Source organism: Gobio gobio, assembly GCF_949357685.1.
Source record: "Gobio gobio genome assembly, chromosome: 13".
Classification (NCBI taxonomy): domain Eukaryota; kingdom Metazoa; phylum Chordata; class Actinopteri; order Cypriniformes; family Gobionidae; genus Gobio; species Gobio gobio.
The window spans coordinates 17,044,206-17,066,112 of NC_137106.1; the positions used below are offsets into that span (position 1 = coordinate 17,044,206).

Consider the following 21,907-nt stretch of genomic DNA (forward strand, 5'->3'; position numbering starts at 1 on the left):
TTTGTAATTTTCAGTAAGAGCAAGAGCTTTTCCTTTATTGCTATCCGTAAATGCACCAAATCAACAGTTAGACAGCTAAATTATACCTTCAGCGAAATACTGTCAAGGCCCTCCATCGCCTATGTAAACACTTTAAAAACTTTCTCCAAACAAATAGGCTTCACTTACACATGTACAAACGAATGGAACACAATGCAACTCATAAAACGTTCAAGGACTGCACAATCCTTTTCTCATTCCTGTCCACACCGCTTTGGCAGCACTTTCATGAACATAAAAAAAAAAAAAATTCATAATATCAATTGCTTAACATAAATCAAACCTTTCTTCCTTAAGCCATAACCTTTGATTTTAATCAGAAGTCAGCCAAGTGACGCAGATGCATCCAGATAAAAATAAATAAAACACTTTAATAATGAAAGTGTCATTTCAAATTACAACACTGATGCTTAAAAATGGACATTTGCTCAAAGCAAGCGTCCAAGCTTCCAAACCTTCACTCTACATTATTCCCTCTTTTCTGACCCCTGGCAACAAAATGGGGTACTACACTGTAAAATCAACACACATACCTGCCAAGAGGCCCAACAGCCACAGTGCAGTTTCCTCCGAGTGTAAGATTGCCTCCTTTACTAAAAGCATCCACAGCTCTCCTCTGATTCAAGATGATGACAAAATCTGATGACTGGAGATGAAAAAAGAGGATATGTGTCATGTTTTATGTGAAACATTAGAGGGATGGTTTACCCACACTGCAAAAAATGCTTTTCTTATTTAGTATTTCTGTCTTGTTTTCATCTAAATATTAAAAAATTCTTAAATCAAGATGCACTTACTAGATAAATACAATGACATAAGATTTTTTTTCTGGAAAATAAAATCAAAATGAAGTGAGTTTTTGCTTAAAACAAGCCAGATTATCTGCCAATGGGGTAAGAAAAATAATCTCGTTTCTGTTGTATATGATATATTTTTAGATGTTTGGACTGGAAATAAGACAGAAAGAAGAATTTTCCTTACACTGAAAGTAAATGGTGACCAGGAGATGTCATTTAAAGTAAAATACATTTAATTTAATTTAAATGTTTTTTTTTATTTATTTTTTTACGTTAGACATTTTTTTATTTTAAACCAAAAAATGAGCATAAGAATGACAAGTCAATAAGAATTTTACTTAGACTGAAAGTGCCTTTACCTAAATATAAATAAAAACTAAATGACTGTCATTATAAATCACAACTTTGTAGTGTTTTCGGTTTGTAGAAGTGCCACAGATGTGCTGTAGATATTACAGAATCTCATATTACCCAGACCTAAAACAGTCAGATACCCAGAACTGACATCACTCTTTTCATGATTTTCTCTCTCCATTTATTAAAATCAGCTCAGGTTTCTTTAAGCACCGGGCCATGTGATGTTAGTAGGCAAGTGTGTCCATCATGCACGATCTAGCTATACATCACTCTGACAAGCACTCCGCCAACTACTGTGTATCTGTCACCAGCAAAACATTAAAAGCTCTATATTCAGCAACAGTTTTTAAGCTTTTTAAATGCTGGTTGGTGTCGAAAGATTTGGACCGGATTCAGACATGCTCTGGTTTTAATGCCTAAAGATAAAATCAATATTTCCTGTACTCCCTTGCTACTTATCAGGTGTGTTGCTACATACTGAGAGACAGAGACCGCAGTGCTAACCACAGCGCCTGAAGGCTACTCGGGAAATTAATCAAGACTGTCAAGATGCACAGGCGCTCGGTACACAAATGACTCATCCGAACTGCAATCCAAGGTCAGGGAAAAAAGTGCAACTTCTGCCTGATGCTGACAAATGACCTCGCTGGGCACATGCACAGTGATTTCCTGTGCCAGAGATATGAGGATCCACTTTATGCTTTGAAAAATTATGAAGCCAGCACTTGAGCTATAAATAGCTCCTAACAAAAGGCTGACCTCTGGTTTAGGGAAAAGGTTGTAATGAGCAATTGATTATGGGTCATGCTTTTAAGATTCAGGGAAAACTTACTGTTAATGTGACTTATTCAACTATTTTTGGGAGCACCTGTTTATTAGTAAATGACAGTGAAATACCATCCATACAGGTCATTTAATTATAAATCAAACCCAGGTGATAGGGTCTATTTGACGAAAGTAAAAGATTTGACAAGATTAAGTCCATAAAGTGGGGGGACAGTTGCTACGTTTTATTTATTTTTGCTAACATTAATAATCACACAAAGGTCTATCAATTAGTTTTCTTTAAATCTAAGAAAATGAATTGGTTTTCTACATAATTAAACTAGCCTATACGATTATTCCCGATTAAATATTCTAAGTGATTGACAGCTCTTATAACATATACGTTTTATTAAGGAGATGATGGAAAGAAAAATAAATACAAAACAAGACAGCCAAGTCAGACAGGGCAAATATTTTAGTGTCTTGATGTTCTTGTCTATGCATGACTCAGACAATCTCGATGGAAAGAAAACATATTTTTTGCATGACACTGCATGTGAAGTCATTTGCAAATTATACCCTGATGAAGAACCTATAGTGTCTGCATACAGAGCATAATCCATTGGCATACAGCATAGTGTAGTCCAAGATGTTCATCTGATACATGAATAAACATGTGGCACAACTGTTCTTGAACACTTTTCTGATTCTCTGATTCAGCACAAAATACATGAGACCTGAACAGGAAACGTTTGTATCAACTACTAAGGTGCTTACCATGTTCCCTACGGTTAAGTCCTGTCAACACCTAACTTTAGATGGTTTTTATGATCATTCATTATTTATTAATTAAAAAAAAAGTTTTAAAACTCTCTAATCAAAGACATTCTACTAAAGAACCCAAAATAATTTTAAAGTAATGAAAAATTCTCAGTTTTTTTTTTAAAAGAAAACTACTTTGCCAAAAACCCGATTTATACCTGAATTAATAAATTGGTTGTTCATTTAGAGAGTAAGGAGTCAAATAAAAACTTACTTCCAGACCAATTTCAAATCCTCCACCGAGTCCAGCAATTCCTATTGCTGAAGGAGCAGACCATCCTTCATAACAGAAAGCAGAAAACAATTACACAATTTAACATTAAAATGAAAATAAAAAACCTTCACTTGGGATATACTAGAACATCGTTAGATGTTTTGCCAAAATGTCTAGCCAAAATTGCCTTTTTTCAAGATTAAAATATACAGTGCCCAAACATTAGACCATTTGTCCATTATAATAGCTATTACCAAAGTTTAAATAACAATGTATAATGAAAAATTAATAATGTAAAAATTCAATGCGTAAAAACAGAAACACTAACATACATAAAATCAATGAAGCTCGAAATGACCTTAAGGAGTGTTTTGTTTATTCAGTGTAGAATGTTGCTAAGGCAGCTGCCAGACATTAATTACACCCATTAAACCTCCCTATTTTCTCAAATTGGTCTATTTTGTTGTAATAGTTTAGTTATGATTACATAAATAAAAATGAAAAAGAATGCATATAAAGTATGTCACAAACCTATATGATCTCCTGACCTCACCAAGGAAATAAGCGTGTACATTTATTTGACACTCAAAATAAGGACGTCAATAAAACCCACTTACTTCCATCAGCGAGCCTCGCAATCACTATCCCACTGCCGCCCCTCGCAGTGATCATGAAACCTGCTTTGAAGACTGACAGGATGGCCAGTCCCTGAGCCTTGGCAATGACATGAGCTGGTGTCAGGTTGTGGAAAAGATAGAAGTAAATGAATATGAGATATTACAATTGGACTTGTGCAGGCAAACACTGTTCTGAATGTAGACACAAAGACTGAAATATAAAAAAAACTAAATCAATCTGCAAATGCAAGATGAAACAGGTAGACAGAGTTGATTGGTGCATTGTGTTTTCGCACAGGTTGCACATATATTGTGAAGTCACTGAGTGAGTTGCATTCATGTCACTTTCTGAAGACACGCATGAACAGATCCTTGGCAATGAACTGGCAGAAAGACTGCTAGTCTTGTACACAAATGACATCAGTCAACAGAAATGCTAACTTTGAGCAGTTAATAGCACTTACATGTCTGGCATGTGTGCTATTACTGCATCGGGATTAGTCTACGCTCCTATAGCACAAGGAACCATGGCTTCAACAAGTAAAAATGTATGAATGGCAATGCATATACATATCAATATATCAAAGTGTCATTTATTTAGGTACACTATGTATACTTTTTTGTTCAAAATTGTTTTCAATTGTTTTGCAAACGTGTTTTGTCTTACCCTGATTCCCTATGGTAAGCCTAAGTGTTTATAGAAATTGTGTACATATACGTCACTCACCCATGCGCGTCTCGTCATATCCATAAATAGAGAAAAGTTGCTCTGGCTACTTTGACGCATATATGGTGTGGGAGTGGCATAGGTTAGTTGTCACAAAAAATGGTTGACATGACACAAGCAAACTCTGTAACCTCTAATCTCTAAGAAACGCTGAACATAGGAGAGTCTGCTGGCAAAAAGTAAATGCGACAAAGCTCGTCATAAAACGAGAATCAACATTTACTTGTCTTGTTGGAGATGGCGAAAACTAAGGGATTCGAAATGTTGCACGTCTGCAGAGAGTGGCATATGTTTGGCGAAAGGCTGTACACAGGAAAGGATGTGCAGAAAGCCCTTATATGGAGATGGTTTGGCCATGTATTTTGCAAATGACTAACCCCCATTGCACACGGCCGCTCATTTTAAATACTCCAGATTCACTAACGGTGTGTCCGAAATCCTGTAGTCTGAGTAGGTACTACATTTGAATTTGAACTTACTTTGCGACCGTTAAAAAAGTATGTTCTATATAGTATGAATGTGTGTAGCATGAATATAATCCGGACATACTACACCCGCCACATTGTCATTATCATGTGACCTACCAGCATCAGTTGTGTCCACTTCCATTCATAAATCCTCTCCCGTGGCCTCATGGGATAGTAAAGTCAAGTGTCAATCGAATGCGCACTTCAGAATCTCGCCGGAAGTAGTAGGTAATCCAGGGACTTTTCACCTATGTATTCTGACATACTACTCGGCATACTGTCTTACACATACTCGATTTATTATATTTATAATATTCGATTTTGGACGCAGTTTAACATTTGAACGAAATTAAGAACCAATTCGCAAGTGTTGTTTTTCGTGAGAAGTTCACCTCAGAGATGGTCTTACAATTGGGAGATAAAAAGGTCCGTGGCTCTAGCACTGGAGAAAGTCTATAATGGCTAATTTGGATCGTGTGGGCCTTGATAACCAATCACATTACAACCTTGATGTCATTGAATTTCATTCGGAGTTGTGCGACAGTCAATCACATAGAAATGAATGAGAAGTGCCGTAAACTGAATCATACTTGTTGCGCAATTGTCCATGACTTCTTTTATAAACAGCATTTTTTTCTAGTTTAAACTAAAAATAGATCAATCCAAAATGAATGTTGAAGAGCAAACATTTTGAAGATTAGCTGATGGGCTGTCGATTTATTAAAGCTACACTGTGTGATATTTTCCCCCATCTAGCGGTTAAAAGGTATATGACCATCCAGTGAATATTAGTTTCTCTTCCTCTCAATTCCGATTTCGTTTTAACTCCTACGGTGGCCGATTTAGTCCAAGATTAATATGGCTTCCAGTTCGACCTCGTCCACATTCGACACGGTGCCATCGAGTGTTAAAACGCGAAAGGCGAAGCTTGAATTTACGGGTATGTCCCTCTTTGGCTGATGTACTTTCAAGATGGAGGGGCAACATGGCGACCCGCATTCGAACCCCTTACCCGTATGTATTTTCAATGGCATATTATAAACTTACGAGAATACTTTATTACTTGAAAGAAGTAAATATACATTAATGAGCACATATATTTTTGAAAGAACTAAGTGTTTATAGCTAAGAATAAACTGAAAAAGTTACACAGCGTAGCTTTAAATAAGCTACTTGCTCACAAAAGCAGTTTATTTAGCAATGTGAAGCCTCTCCTTCATTGATATCCATTAAAAAAAGCAGCCTCTTATCTCCTTCCCTATGTACCACAGCGTTAGCTAGCGTTACGTATGTTTTTTTTCCTTCGGCTAAGGTTGCAGGCTTGCCTTCAAGTGGCTTTGGTTCTCCTGTGCGTACAATTGCGAAAACATCCACACAATTATTGGTAAATGAGACCCAATGTTCTCCCGCAAAATGAATGTGGTTTTGTTTTTAGTTATAAAAAGTTATAAAACAACACTTTGTTTGATATTTTCTTATTCAATGCATTGACATTTTAAGTTTTACTTACTGTAAGGGTCCAAATAATTTGTGGAGCCACTGTATTGTGTAAATAAGAAAAAAAAAATCATAATTTCATAATTTGCCTATTGTACTGAGAAATTCATTCAATAGGTAGGGCCGTCAAACGATTAAATAAATAAATCAAAAATAATTACATTAACTGTTTTTTTTAATAATTAACGTAATAAGTTATACATTAAATTGTCCTAAACAGAACATTTACCGTTCATCAATTATAAATCAATAAAAACAGTAAGTGACTCTTAAATAAATCTTGCAGTGCTTTTACAAAAATGTTTTCAAAATATGGTACAAATATCATACTGATCCCTATGTTGTCTGACTTTTAGAGATTCAAAAAAGGAATCATTTGAATTCGATTAATTTAATTTGTCAGCAGCAACAACAGTTACCTGGAATAAGTTTGTCAGGCCCCATTCTGTTGGATATTTCCGTGAACTCTCTAAGGATCTTGGCAGCTTTCTTGGTCTCAGACTTTAGGTTAGCAGGGATAGGGTTATTCACTGTAAAATAAACGTCAGAAGATACATCATTTTTCTCTTGCTCTGCGTCACATTCCAACAACGTCAAATGTCAAGTAGTCCAATTTTTGTGGGATGTTTTGCATCTTCCTGGATGCTTTCAATTCTATATGCAAAATGACTCTCTCATGTTATTTGTTACTATGAACCTGAACTATGTTTCAAATACCAAAATGATTTAAAGGCTGTAGGCAATATTTAACCACTTGTTTGGTGACAGACTAGATATGAAATCACCACAATTGGCTGTTCCTCTATTTTAAAGTCTCCAATTTAATATGACAAACTGTTAATTATTCATTAATACATCAAATGTCAACATAACCAACTAGGTTATTTTTCTCATCTCACAGATAATTGCACTAATTATATTAGCCATACAGTCAGGCAGTGATTGGTATGTTAATATTCATGCTGACTTTGGATCAATAAAAACAAATGTCTCTTATGACTCAATGTCTGAGTCAGATTCGCCTTTCCTTCCTGTTTTTACTCATTAAATCTTAATCAAGCCTATCTAAAAGCAATGATGACACTGACACTCACTGTAAAAAAATGCTGTAAATTTATTGTTAAAGTTACTGTTTTTTGCCATGCATTACGTGAGAACTTGGTCGCTTCAAATTGCTTGTTGACCAGCAACAGTATGACAAATATTTAACAGCATAATACCATATTTTTCCATGCACATCTACATATAATAGAATTCCCAATTACAACATATAGAAAGAGATGAGGTCAAAGTCAAATGGGTCCAAGATCAAGAAAAAGAAAAGTCTCTTAAAATCTCATTTAAAATGCACATTTATAGAAAATGTAATGTGGTGTATCAAATAAAACAAATAATAACATATTTTCCTTACAACTTGAATACATTAAAGTGTACACATCTTCTTAATCATTATTTTCAGAAGTTTTAATATATATTGCTAGGTCAAATTTATTTTTTGCAAATACCATGACTTTTGTCATGAATATCAGTACTTTTTTTTTTACTTTATCCCCAACAAAAATATCAAAATGTATCTAAAAGGGGTGTATTAAAGTCACTTGTATGCAAGTATGACTTTTTTAAATTATTTTCAAATAATATGAATCTATATAAAAACTGTACCAATACTACAAAAGCATTCCTTTTAAATACCACCACACCCTCAATTTGACATATAATGCTTCACTTTCAATGAACTGATTTTTGAGGGATGAATCACTGGATATATTGGGGTGATCAAGCACCCTTTTGCAACATATATAAGAGTTGCTTTTGGCAGGTGCACCCTTTCTGTGGTTTACTCAGGGAGGTACTTGAAAAACGTCACTTTCAACGCAGTCTTTCCAGTTGACGAATTCTTGCAAAACCAGCCACATCAACAAGACGATTCTCCTGTATGCACCTGCTTAAATATTTTTAAATAGTAATACCAGGACTGCCACCAAGTAGGCCGTCCTGTCCAACTAATGTTGCTCAAGACATTCTTTATGAGACAGACTTTGGCAAGCCACTAACCAATGATAAGTAATTACTTTATTTTGGCAATGTTTCAATGGTCTCCTGAGGAAGTACGAGCAAATGTAAAGAATACTTCTTGCTTCGAGCAGAAATAAAAAGTTATAATAACTAGATGTTGGTGTAAAACTAATCCGCCACAAATACAGGATTGAAGTTTTAAAAAAATATATAGGGTAAACGTACCTATTAAGCTCAAGTACTATCTTTGAGCTCAGATTATAAAAAGAAAAAAATATTTATCATCCTACTTGATGTCAACCAATTGATGTGTTTGTTACTATATACCTCCTGTAATTTCAAGCTAATCAGACCATTACACACTGAGATATGGGTATTCATGTATTCACACTGTCTGGTGGCCATTTTGAAAGCGGTCTGAAAACTTTCACCAAAAGAGTAGCCCCTTAAATGTGCATTTTTTAGATGTCTAAGCCTTTATTTTCAATAAGTATAACTTCTTACTGCAAAATTAAGAGATTAATGTTTAGACTTTTGCATATTATAACCTGGAACCTGGATGTGGGAAATAATTACAGTTCGATCCAAAAGATAGTTTTAGCAACATAGCGCAGATGCTACAGAACATTGTTAGCTTACTAGCTGTATTAGACTATGTGCTACACTAATATATTACTTCACAGGCATTACTGGCTTGTACTTTTAAATCCATAATATAATACATTTACAGTTTATTGATGTTCTGTGGTGTTACACTGCTGTAATCTTTAAAGACTTCATATTATTGTAAGGTGAGCTTAAAGGGTGCACTACAATGAAAAGCACAGCTTCAGTGTGATATCAATAAGAAAAAGTATAACTTCATTTATATTTTCAATAATAGCTGTTCATATTTAAATATGTATGAACTTAATACATGACCTAGATTATTTATTTAGCAAAATTGTCCTTTTAAATTTAATTTAAAAATATTTATATTTGCTGTTCCAATAAAGCTCAGTGTGCTCCCTTTAAACTCATCCACATTAAACGTCTATGTAAATACTTCATAAACAGACTTTAAATATTAACTGATGGTTGTCACTTCAGGTTAATCTTTATAAAATTATTCTTTAAAAATGTTGTTTAAAATAAACAAGAATTGCCCCCCCAAAAAAACATGTTGTGAGCTTAATGGCAACACGGGTGTGCATGTACCCATTAAGCACAGCCAGACTTTTTGCATTTAATGAAGTATATCTTAATTTAAATGCTTTTGTCATTTAAAATAAAATATTATTGTGCGAGAGATTAATCTTTTATTTTAACATAACTTCTTGTACTCTCAAACCAATACCCTGTGCACTAAAATGTCTAAATGTAGATTTTGGTGAGCTTAATATGTACGTTTACCCTATTTACAATGGAGAAAATTACATTTGTGAGAACTTTCAGAGATAAATTTGTTTACTGGTTCAAATGGACTGAATATAATCCCGTAATGGTTGTGACTTCCTCCTTTTTTGTGTTGAATTTGAATATAATTTCAATAGATGCATTGATTTGCTTTCTTATGTGAGGAATTTGTCACTCTAGAGACCTGTTACCCTTGTTTTAAAGACAAATGTTCTCTGCTTTCGAATCGATGAATAATCTCAGTAAAGAGTTTATTTATAAGCTGGACAAGATGTAAAAGTGACAGATGTCATAAACAAATGTTGTCAAATGTAAACAAAAAAGTAACAGATTGACAAGGGTTGTTGTAATTTAGCATCATTGAAATATTAAAGGGATGTTGATATATTCACGTACAAATAAAAATGAATGACTCAAGTGTTTTTTTTTTGTTTTTAAGAACTCACCTCTATCACTATATTATGGAAGCTTGTTTCTGCCACAGAATACAAAATAAATCAAAAAGATAAATGTGACTCTCACAATTCTTACTTTTTTTTTCTCTCAGAATTGCGTGATATAAAGTTGCAATTGCGAGTTTATATCTCGCAATTCTGACCTTTTTTCTCACGCAATTGTTAGATCAGGGTTTCTGCAGGTTTTATGGAGGTAAATTTAAGACCTTTTTAAAACCAATTAAAGAAAATTTAGGGACATAACACATCAATATGTTCTCTAAATGTAAATGTCTAAGCACCCAATGAGTTGTGACACTTTAAAGTTTGAAAATACAATGTCCAACTGATCTCCATAACTTTTTAACTAATTTTACAAAAAAATTGTATAAAGTTTGAGTGAGATAAGAAATCTTGGGAAATCTTGTGATCTTGTGAAAGTGAACAAATATCTACCAATGGGTTTATAGAAATCAACTTAATTCAAAAGCAAGTAATTATACCCAATGACAGATATTTGTTCTTGTTTTAACTCACTTAATTTTGTTCAATTTCTCAGATTAAGGATGTTTTCAATTTGTTTTCAATTTGAAATTGAAGAACATAATTTTTTGCAGTGCCTGCAATTAAATTTAGGGCCATATGAAATCAGTTTTATAGTTTATTCTGTTTTAACTTTTTCTGGACTCTGCTTTAATGGTTAAATTCATTTTTACTGACTTTCATTCATCTTCGGAACACAAAAGATTTCTGTCCCTCTATTGGCAGTCTAAGCAACTACTACTTTGATGCTTCAAAAATGTCCTTTATTTGATGAACGAAAGTTTTATGGGTTAGGGTGAGTAAATGATAACAGAATTAAACTTTTTGGGTGAACTATCCCTTATGTCCCTTTCATCCAAAATTTGACAAATTCTGTGACATTAAGCATTATACAGTAAATTCCATTTTTAGGAATGGATTCTGCAATTTCATCCACATTTTCTGCATCTCAGAAATAAAAATTCCCCTTCAGTAGAATTGGACTTTGTAACTCGCAATTGCGATAAAAAAAATCAGAATTGCGAGTTTATATCTCACAGTTGAGACAATTCTGACTTTAAAACTCACAAATCTGACTTTATAACTCGCAATTGCATGTTTATATCTCACAATTCTGACAAAAAAATGTCAGAATTGTGAGATACAATTTCTTTTTCAAATTCTGTGGCGGAAATAAGCTTCCATACCATATACTACTTTCACACAAAGGTCACTAGAGTTCACATGGGTCAAAAATCTATTCACATCCATTTATGGCTCATTCAGATACCAAGCACGAACGTGCAGGACGAGATGCACACAGTTTGTTCAAGTTACTAACCCTACGAATGAGCAAAAAAATTATGATTCTTGCCTTCACATAAAAACTACCCCAAGATCAGGACATCACATGAAAAAGCAGATGACTAACAAAGAAGTCATTCAAAGTTGCTTCAGATTATTACAGTAAAAAAGGAGGACCAAGGTCATGTTCTGTTTTTGTACCGCTTAAAAGTGCCTACAAAACATTATTTATTTTAAGGAGCATATAAACTGCTCTATCTTGAAAAGAACTGCACACAATGGGACACAAGATACAAGATATCTGAAAGTGAACTGGAGTACTGAACTTTGTAAGACCTGTTTGGAACTTGCATCAAAATGGTCATTTTACACAAAGTGCCGTTGTGTAATAACAATCTCTCATTACATGTATACATTGTAGCAGTAAATGCCAGGCTGTGGCTGGTAACACCTCTATGATTCTCTTTCACTCCCGTGTTTCTTTAGCATTAAACAGCTGTGTGCTGTGAATTCTTCTCTCATTTATCATAAAACTCTTGATGTAATGCGCTAGATATATTTCTCTACTGAACTGCCGGCAACGTACATAAAACTTCACGTGCTTTCAAACTGGGAGATACCTAAAGACTTCTACGTATGTAACATGTCAAATAGCATCTCATCTATCAGATATTCTGCCAAATCACCTCACAAAAGAATGTCTGTCTGAGTCATAGAGTCCAACCTGATCTCATGACGTGGTTTTAAAGTGGATTAGTACGCACTGAGCAACGTAATGGTGCTTTAAGGGATCAGGTGTGCTAGAAACAAAACAAAACAAAAAACATTTTACTAGTGTTAGAGGTGTCTTATCTCATCTGACAGAACAATATTGCTTACAAATTCACACTATTAACGGAGTTACCAAGGCTACAAAACCCCCCCAAAAAAGCTAAGACATTGACATTTTATTTTCATGTCATGTAAATGTATTTATTTTTATTTGGCTGAATTATAGTCAGTAAGACATCTTATATTTCACCAAATAATTTGTTTAACGATATCCATTATGGTATTATACAAGCTCAACAACAAAGCGTTTTTCTACCACTGACCAGTATGTACACAAAACCATTTTTATTTTAGCAATGCACAAATGCTCTAAAAATATTTACAATACAGATCAAAAGTTTGGGGTCCGATTTAAAAAAAAAGAAGCAGAAGAAGAAATATAAAGATATGTTCAATGTGGGTGGGTGCATTAAATTAATCAAAATTAACAGTAAAGATTTATATTTCTAATAAATGCTGTTCTTTTGAGCGTTCTATTCATCACGGATCTTGAACAAAAATATATCATGGTTTTCACAAAAATATTAAGCAGCATAACTATTTTACACATAATAATAAGCAATGTTTCTTGATCAACAAATCTGAATATAAGAATGATTTCCGAAGGATCATGTAACACTGAAGACTGGGTAAACAACATTGTAAGAAGACTGGACTGGAGTAACAACATTGTAACATTATTTCAAAATATTTCTATTTTTACTGTATTTTTTTTAAATCAAATAAATGCTGCCTTTGTGAGGCATGTTTTCAAAAACATTTTTAAAATGATATAGACCCCAAACTTCTGAATCTCTGAAAATTTGAAAATTCTGTTTGTACACTAAAATATATTTTTCTTTAAAGACAAATATGCACTTAAAATCTGCAAATAGAAATATTATTAGAAATACACAACAATGCATATGATGCTTTCAAGACTATAAGAAGTCATTTTTGTGATTTGAGCAAGCAAGATAACATCATATAGGTATAACAACCATCATAAAGACATAAAAATGGATCAATAAGATCAATGAATGTACTTTTTTCTTGTAGCAACACAGCACTAGCCAAAAAGGGGCAACCAAAATGGCAAGTATATCGTCAACTGGACCAAAAATTCTCTCACACTGGTCCTGGGTCAGTGGGCCATCCCATTGAGGCATGCCAAATGCATATGATAACCATATAGCCTATTATATCATGCATATTTGAAACTCAAAAATGAATATCTGTACAGTATTTTGGTCCAAATTCATGTCACTAGTTAGAAGCTAGCTAGACAAAATCAGCAGATCCCAACATGAAAAGATTGCATGACATGCCTTTATCCTCAAAAACCATGAACAAAACTACACAATGTGAAAGAAAATGCAACCCAAATATATTAAATACAGTTTTAATTTCATTTTAGAGTGAGGATAAACACAGCTTGATAACCACACAAACACATTGTGGTTTCTGAGAACATGAACATTTGCAAACCAAAGAGTACTTTACATATTGGTGTATGTAAGTCTTGGTAAAAGTAATGTCCTTGTTTGATCCTTGTTTGAGTTTTTATTTTTTTTTATTTTTTTAGTTTGTACAATAAACACTTTTGGTACTGTCCTGAACCAACGCATGATGCCCAATGTAAAACCAGGGTCCTGAAGCAAAATCATTGTGAAAAGCACTGCTAAAGAGTAATTGAAGCACTATTTCCGACCCTAATGTCAGCTGCCACTGAGTAATGTGAGCCTTGGGTCTTTTTCTGATTTATGTTTAATACAAGAATCCCCTCTTTCTGTTCTATAACCCTACGGCTTTAATACATGTGTCTGTGACAGAAAAAAAAGGATTACACTATTAAAAAAGGGAATTCAAACAGGGGCCGTCACAAAAGCAAAAACAGCACTGAACTTTGTGAACTGAGAACATCTGGATGGGGATTTGCAGGACTGATGCAGTTCTCTCTCTCTTACGTGATGAATATTTTCTCAAGAGACTTGAGAACAATAATGCATACTGTAAACTTTGCATTGTATAAATCGTCCCCCAAATCTGACAAGAAACGGTAGCAACAAAGCTTTTTTCGGGAATCTTAGTAAGGTTTATTACTGTCCCCGGGTAATAATGGATGGTGTTGTTTTCCACTCATTTCCTCATGCATGTAAAACCTGTGCAGTGACTGTCATACAGAGGGGGTGGACTAATAAATGCAGCTGTGATATCAAGCGTAACAATGAGAATATGATTTTTGTGATTACTACTGTACAAATAATTACCGCTTACGCAGATAATTAGTCAATGCCAGATTAACAAAGCAAAATAAAGCATGAAAAATGCAAATACCTGGGACAGTGCAATTATGTCTTAATTTGTAGTTGGAGTAGATAATGAACAATTACGGATGCAGCATTGATCCATAGAGAGAGAGCGCAAACATCTGACTGTCACTAACTCTTACAGTGGAGGTTGCTTAGCTGTAAGGCCGCTGAATTTGTTCCAATGTAGGTAACGACCGCGGTTCGAAGGTCGCTGCGCGTTCCGGCTTTTCAGCTGGGTAGAAGGGATTATTTCCAATTCATCTTTTATCTGACTCCATTTATCATAATCTCGAATATAGGTTAAAATGCCAATTGGTTGTTTGGTCATTTATATTTAATAGTTAACTACACATTTAATTATTCTGTTTAACCCTTTGTTGAAATTGTACCCGTTCATAATCTACTAGAGATAGTTAATAATTACAGAGTAAGTCAGAATAGATGGTTATGGTTAATAGTTTCAAAATGGATGTATGAGATGATAAACTTATACCATTACACAGCATGAATAAAATGTTACCTGAGGGATAGATAGAGAGAGAGAGAGAGAGAGAGAGAGAGAGAGAGAGAGAGAGAGAGAGAGAAGAAGAGAAGAGCCAAAGAGCAGGCCCTAAGAAGAGAAAGCCAGAGAATCAAAAAAGCCAGAGCAACAGTTATAATATTCTTTTATCCTTTTCCCTGACCATGTGACCAAATCCAAACTTCCCCCACTGTAAAGGTGTGGTCCCTTTGTCTTTAGGAATTCCAAATGGCCCCTCTTATAAAGGAAGATGGGGCTTGACAACCGTAAAGCAAATGTCTTTGTTAAATTTCAAATATCAAATATCTTGGATGAAATCTTTGTATCAGTCGCACTGAGACACTTCAAACAATATCAAACACGAGTTTTCCCAGTCTTTCAAAGGGTTAGTTCACCCAGAAATCAAAATTCTGTCATTTATTACCCACCCTCATGTCGTTCTCAAACCGTAAGACCTTCGTTCATCTTCGGAAAACAAATTAAGATATTTTTGATGAAATTCTTCTTTCAGACGAATAAAATCGGAGTTATATTACACAAATCCAGGCTAATCCAAGCATTAGAACTGGATTAATAGTTGCTCTGTTTTTGAAGTCCATAAATAGTGCATCTTTCCGTCAAATAACGTGCTTCATGCGGCTCCGGGGTGTTAATAAAGGCCATCTGAAGCGAATCGATGCGTTTTTGTAAGAAAAATATCCATATTTAAAACTTTATCAAGTAAACTTTCGGCCGACCGCCTTCCCTAGAAAAGTGTTGAATGTTGAAAGTGAAACTCAAGATGCGTACGTGACGTCATGAAGAGCGTAGCTGGTCACGTTAGTCTTTCAATCGGCAGGGGAACTTTCAACAATTTTTCCATAAATTGAACAGGGAAGGCGTCGGCTGAAAGTTTGCTTTATAAAGTTTTAAATATGGATATTTTTCTTACACAAATGCATTGATTCGCTTCAGAAGGCCTTTATTAACACCTCAGAGCCGCGTGGAGCACTTTATTTGATGGGCAGATGCACTTTTTATGGACTTCAAAAACAGAACAACTATTACTGCAATTATAATGCTTGGATTAGCCTGGACTTTTGTAATATAACTCCGATTTTATTTGTTTGAAAGAAGAATGTCATATACACCTAGAATGACTTGAGGGTGAGTAAATTACGGGCTAATTTTAATTTTTGGGTGAACTATCCATTTAATTAGCACTTTGAAGGTCCAGAAAGGTAATAAAAACATTGGTAAAATAGTCCATGTAACTATTAATTTTATGAAGCGACGAGAATACTTTTTGTGCGCAAAAAACACAACTTTTTTCTCGTCTGTGCCAGTCTCCTACGTGGTCAGCTCCTGCGTCAGTATCACACGCACACGTAGCTCTGACATAACTCGGAAGCGCTGCACTGTATTTACTACGTCGACAGCGTAGGAGACTGACACAGATGTGAAGAAATTGTTGAATAAAGTCGTTATTAGTCGTATGTTTGTTTCGCTCACAAAAAGTATTCTTGTCGCTTCATAAAATTAAGGTTGAACCACTGGAGTCACATGGACTATTTTAACAAAGTCTTTCCTACCTTTCTGGATCTTGAAAGTGTTCATTAAATTAAAGGGATCAGAAAGCTTTTGGATTTCATAAAAAATCTTGTAATCTTCATTCAGTGCTTTTTTTCCTTCAAAATAAATGATCAGTGTTTTTTAGCTAAAGGGATCAGATCAGATGCAAAGGTCAATAAAGATGGAAATGTGGTTATACAATAAAAAATAAATATCCCAAAGTATGATGGACACATGGATCTGGTTCCAACAAACCCCTCAAGTTCAACTTTATAATGATAATTTGTTTATAATTATAGCTTTAAAGCTTTTAAACAAATTCTCCCACAATCATGTTATGCCTTCCTCTTTTTCATCAGGCATGATAACAAAGCTACTGGAATGTCGATGGGACACTACAGATCATGACAAGCTGTCTGCTCCAAGGTGGAGAAATGATATCTACTTTCCCACAGGGGTTAAATTAATTGCTTTTGTCAATCAAGACCGCAGACAGCCCATATTATCACGTGTGGCAGCAGTGACGCTCAATAAAGTCCTAATGCAGCTTGTAAGTCACATCTGAGGGAAAAAAGGGAGACGGTAGATTGACCATGGTAATAATATTTTACGTCACAATATTATTAGGCTAACATAACTTGTTATTATACTGTCAACATTATGATTATCTATTTAACACATTCTGTCAGTTTTCTTATAAGGGGCCATAAAATAAAATATGCCCATATCACATATATTGAATGTTTTGAACCTATGTATGTTTAATCTACGCTATTTAGCAGTCATATTTTTAAAATCAGTAAACCAAAACAAATGCCACTTCATTAAATAAGTAGATCACACTGTGCGTTTCCATATTTCAGCCCAGCACAGAGAAATAAACCGACTCGATTGCGTTACACGTTGGGTTACCGATTCACAGGGAAAATGAAAAACCTTCTTTACTTACTTTTATCAAAAACGGAATTTATTCGCCAGGACCGCAGAGTTCTCGAAGTTTTAAGTTGACTTTTATGTAGTTTCACCTGGTGCAGGTAAGAGAAGTTAAAAGTGATACTGTACAGTACACTTCCGATACACCTGCCAAACCGGTTAGTAAGGACCCGTAAAGAAGTCAAACCAAACATAAATTAATTTCGCTTGGTAAATAAAACGTATGCATATTATTAAGGAATTCCGTGAACAAAGTAGAATGGTACAATTATAGACCATTATTTAAAGCTATACAGAAATCAAAGTTCTAGTCAGCATTTTTGATTCAGGCAACAATGGGACGCAGCAAGGAAAAATGACGTTTGACGTGATCAGGACCCCTAGCGCGCTCTGCTGTACACAGAAGCGCGTTCTGGTGAACCCAAACAGTCGCGCGTCTGCAGTTGTGTGATGAGTGACATTTCTCATTTATTTCAAGTCAGAGTTGATTTAATTGACGTATACTTATATAAAATTGTATTATTGGGGAAAATCACTATATAAAACCGTCCCTGCTGATAAAAACAGTTCATAGCAGTTTTTTTTAAAGCAGGGGTGAGAGTTTCTCTTCATTGAAAAACTTAACCTAGGCTCGAAATGTTTATGTAACTTAAAGAGATTTATATGTTTTAACAACCTTTCAGTAAAGTTTTTCTTTCATACGTTTTGGTCATTTATCTTCGTCTGTTGGAACCTGTAACAGATGCTCTTTTCATCAGTGATATTCCTCCTTATATGGAATCGTCTGCTACGAGCACAATGTAAATGCGTGGTAAATCTAGACTCAAAGAAGGTTTTTAAAACATGTCTCATCGTACACTATTGTTGCTGCAATATATAAACAGGGATATAAAGCCTGGTTTCCTTTGGCACATTCTCTTTTGCCTAAAAGGGTTTTGTTCTGAGAATTTGCAGATTATATTGTCCTAAATAATTTACCACTAAACATTTTAAATGAGAAACTTGGGTTGACATGCGTTTCTTGCTGTTTGCTTTCTTCACAATATATTTTCAGGCATTATGTTTTTATTGATTTTCTACACTGCAATCCACAACATCATTTGTCACATTAATTTAAAAACCAATATTCTTTATTAATATTTTAAAATGATGCAATGTTTTCTTTTCTTTTCTGTTCAGTCTTGTGCATATTGTACTGTTAAATCAGTTCTGATTCCTTTTTTATGGTATTCCTTACAGTATAACCTAAAGCTCAACGTGACTTAGAAGTGTACATAAACAAAAAAATATTCATATGTGGATCTATACAGTATGCCAAAAAAGTATAAAAATGCAACATAAGTTAGTGGCCAAAAGTGATGTACGGCATTTATTGTTAAAATGTGTTCACGATTATGTAAGCATATTGTGTAGTTGATTGTGTTGTGTTGATTGAGTCAATTATTTTATTTGTGATAATATGAAACATGCCAAATTGTGTGGACATAGAAATGATGAACATGTGAAAAAAAGAGATTTATTAATAGAGAATATAAGTGATAAACTGATTATGTTAGTCAATGTAACCTTAAGCTTTAGTTTGCTTTTTTGCCAAATAATTTTGTCAGATAAATACCTTGACAAGTTTAGTGTCTTGTTCTTCCCTCATGTAAAATATAAACTGTTTTCCTCATATTTTGATGGTTTAATCAAACTTGTTGAGTCGTTAAAAACAAATATACCCTCCGGGTATCACTTTTGGCCACTACTGTATCAATAGAAGCTTTTTCCCTAAAAAAAATATTTTAAAATCATCAAACAAAACATATTTATGTATTTATATAAATACATTATTTAATATCCTTCAATCCTCTTATTCTCATTTAAATGCAGCTTGCATGGTTGTGTATACCACTTCAAATGTTTTTCTTAATAACTACAATAGTTAAAGCATTTGAAGTAATTCTTAAATATTAAGTTTAATATCCCTTAGTTACTTGTAAGTATTTATCATAAAATTATGAAAACACAGGCTGTATTTTCTTGCTATATCCTCACACATCTTCACTGGTGGGCTGGCGATCTGGCTTGTCATGTGCGCCCCGACGATCTGAAATGATCAAACAATCCAATGTGCACACATAGACACAGGCAGTCAGTCAGAATTTAAAGACCTCTTGCCTGAGATCACCCACAAAGTTAGGACTTGCAAATCGCAGTGGCAAAACATTCCTCTCCCTTCCCCTACTTGGAAGCTGAGAGAAAGACGTGCAGCTTGCTGCTCCAATCTGGGCTTTTTTAAAAACCACCCCATTGGTTGTCAGTCATCCACACCCAATTATGTAAGAAATGTAACGTGTATCTCATCCTCTCTGCATAGCAGACAGCATTCTGGCATTTAACAAACACCTGGCTACAACATAAACAAACCTTATGCAGATACATGCTCCAGTGTTTTGCTCCACATCAGAACACAGCAAACGCTGCTGGTCTGATATGTTCAAAACAGCTTTTTCAAAAGTCTTTGTAAATCTCTCAAAGTTTGAACTCTGACCCTGCAGAAATCCTAAATTAGAGGATTAAAGACTGAAGTTTGGAAAATCAAATTGATTTTGTCTCTTAAATTGACCAATTAAAGAGATTATCAGAGGATTTGCTCTTTAGACTTCGATTTCATTATATGATGCTTTAGAGGGTCTAATTACGTGAAATTCATTTGGCGTTGACTTCCAATTAAAATGCATTAAATTGATCAAACGTGCTGGTAAAGACTTTTAGATTGTTACAAGCATTGTTACAGTTCTTTGGAACTTTCTCTTCATCAAAGAATCCTAAAAAAAAATTGAGCAGCACATCAGTTTTCAACATTGATTACAATAAGAAACGTTTTTTGAGCAACAAATCAGTAGGGGAGAGCAGGGCAACGCTTTTTGACTTTCTCAGTTTGTGTAAATCCACTTGGGGTTCAGAGAATTAATTTTTCCCACATTAATTTCACACGTCTAGTACAATTATGTGGTTTTGTTTCATTGATATAGTGTATACTTTTTTCTTGATTTCCCCCGAAAGAATGGAAGTGACAACATGCCCCATAGGTTGTAACACGTGAGGGGCACATTGTAACATGACCAAATGACAGCTTAAAATGTTACCTGATATAATAAAAAAAATATCCAAGACAAACTACAATATTTTGTCAATAAAATACAATTATTCACAAAAACATGGGCATTTTTAATCATATTTTTTTTTTGAGTTTGACAACAAACACACCTCACCTTATACTACACAGTTATACAGTTAAAATATTAAAAAAAAAAGCATTTCTGAACATTGACTCTGTCATTATTCACCTTTTTCTTATGGTTTCTCAATAGAATTCATTAAAGTATAGAATAGAATATAATAGTTCTAATAGGGGCTCATTGTAACGCAGTGTTACAACACACCCCACCTGCACAACTGGGATTTAAAGCCGGCTCGTGTCTTCTGCTGGTTAGATCAGCATTAAAGAACTATATCAGCTGTTAAATAACAGATATAAGATTACAATAATATTCGATTTGTCTTATTTGAAATAAACACAAAAAACAGAGATGAAAAATAAACTTAAGTAAGAAATGTTCTTTTGCTATGGTTAAATAAATGTTCAGTGATATCTTGTAGAGATTTTTTAATTTGGGCACAATGTTTTCTCTAAATAATGTTGATATGGCATGTAGTAAATACACTAAGTTTCATCATCCTGGCGTGTGGAAAGTTTAAACCATGCGTGTTACAACTAACCCCGCGTTAGGTTGTGCCCCGCTCTCCCCTATATTAGAATGATTTCTGATGGATCATGTGATTCTGAAGACTGGAGTAATGATGCTGACCTTTAACCAACCTCTAACTTTTAAAGCATAAAGCATAACTTAACATTTTTTAATCTAATAGTTCTGGGCTACGTTTGTCAATTGGTTGCTCCATTGGTGCCAATGATGCTTTTGGGAACCCTGGTGGTTTTATCAGCAACATTAAAAGTACAAAAGGCATAATACAATGGGCCATCTCTCTTTTTTTTATTCTTTTCACTTACACTATAAAATGTTTTCTCATATATGCCAATTTGTTATGGGAGTTTAAAAGGGTTGCCACTGCCAGCACACTTTCAAGAGGTTAACCAAACAATTTGTTAATAACTTAAATGAGCAGACTAGTATCCAAACACACACAAATCTGAATTCTTTGTTTTATAACTCAGCTTATCAAAAAACTGACATGTACTAACTTATTGGTTGCCATTTTTTGTTTAGTCCTATAATTTTAACATGATCATTTCAATCTAAG

The 21,907-nt window shown here is 34.3% G+C and overlaps 1 protein-coding gene across 2 annotated transcripts in view; it reads right to left on the reverse strand.

Moving 5' to 3' along the window:
- sh3yl1 (SH3 and SYLF domain containing 1) overlaps positions 1 to 17,936 on the reverse strand; it is a 36,875-nt gene extending 18,939 nt beyond the window's left edge. Inside the window, exons 1-5 of one of the 2 annotated variants that reach the window (XM_079833131.1) lie at positions 17,616 to 17,936; positions 6,722 to 6,832; positions 3,612 to 3,725; positions 2,995 to 3,059; positions 573 to 685 (exon numbers count right to left, since the gene is read on the reverse strand). In XM_079833131.1, the coding sequence (XP_079689257.1) occupies positions 573 to 685; positions 2,995 to 3,059; positions 3,612 to 3,725; positions 6,722 to 6,832; positions 17,616 to 17,793 (581 nt within the window). In that variant the 5' untranslated portion in view covers positions 17,794 to 17,936. The remainder of the gene's footprint in view (positions 1 to 572; positions 686 to 2,994; positions 3,060 to 3,611; positions 3,726 to 6,721; positions 6,833 to 17,615) is intronic. The other variant, XM_079833132.1, reaches the window with a different exon arrangement.
- Between the last annotated feature and the right edge of the window lie 3,971 nt (positions 17,937 to 21,907).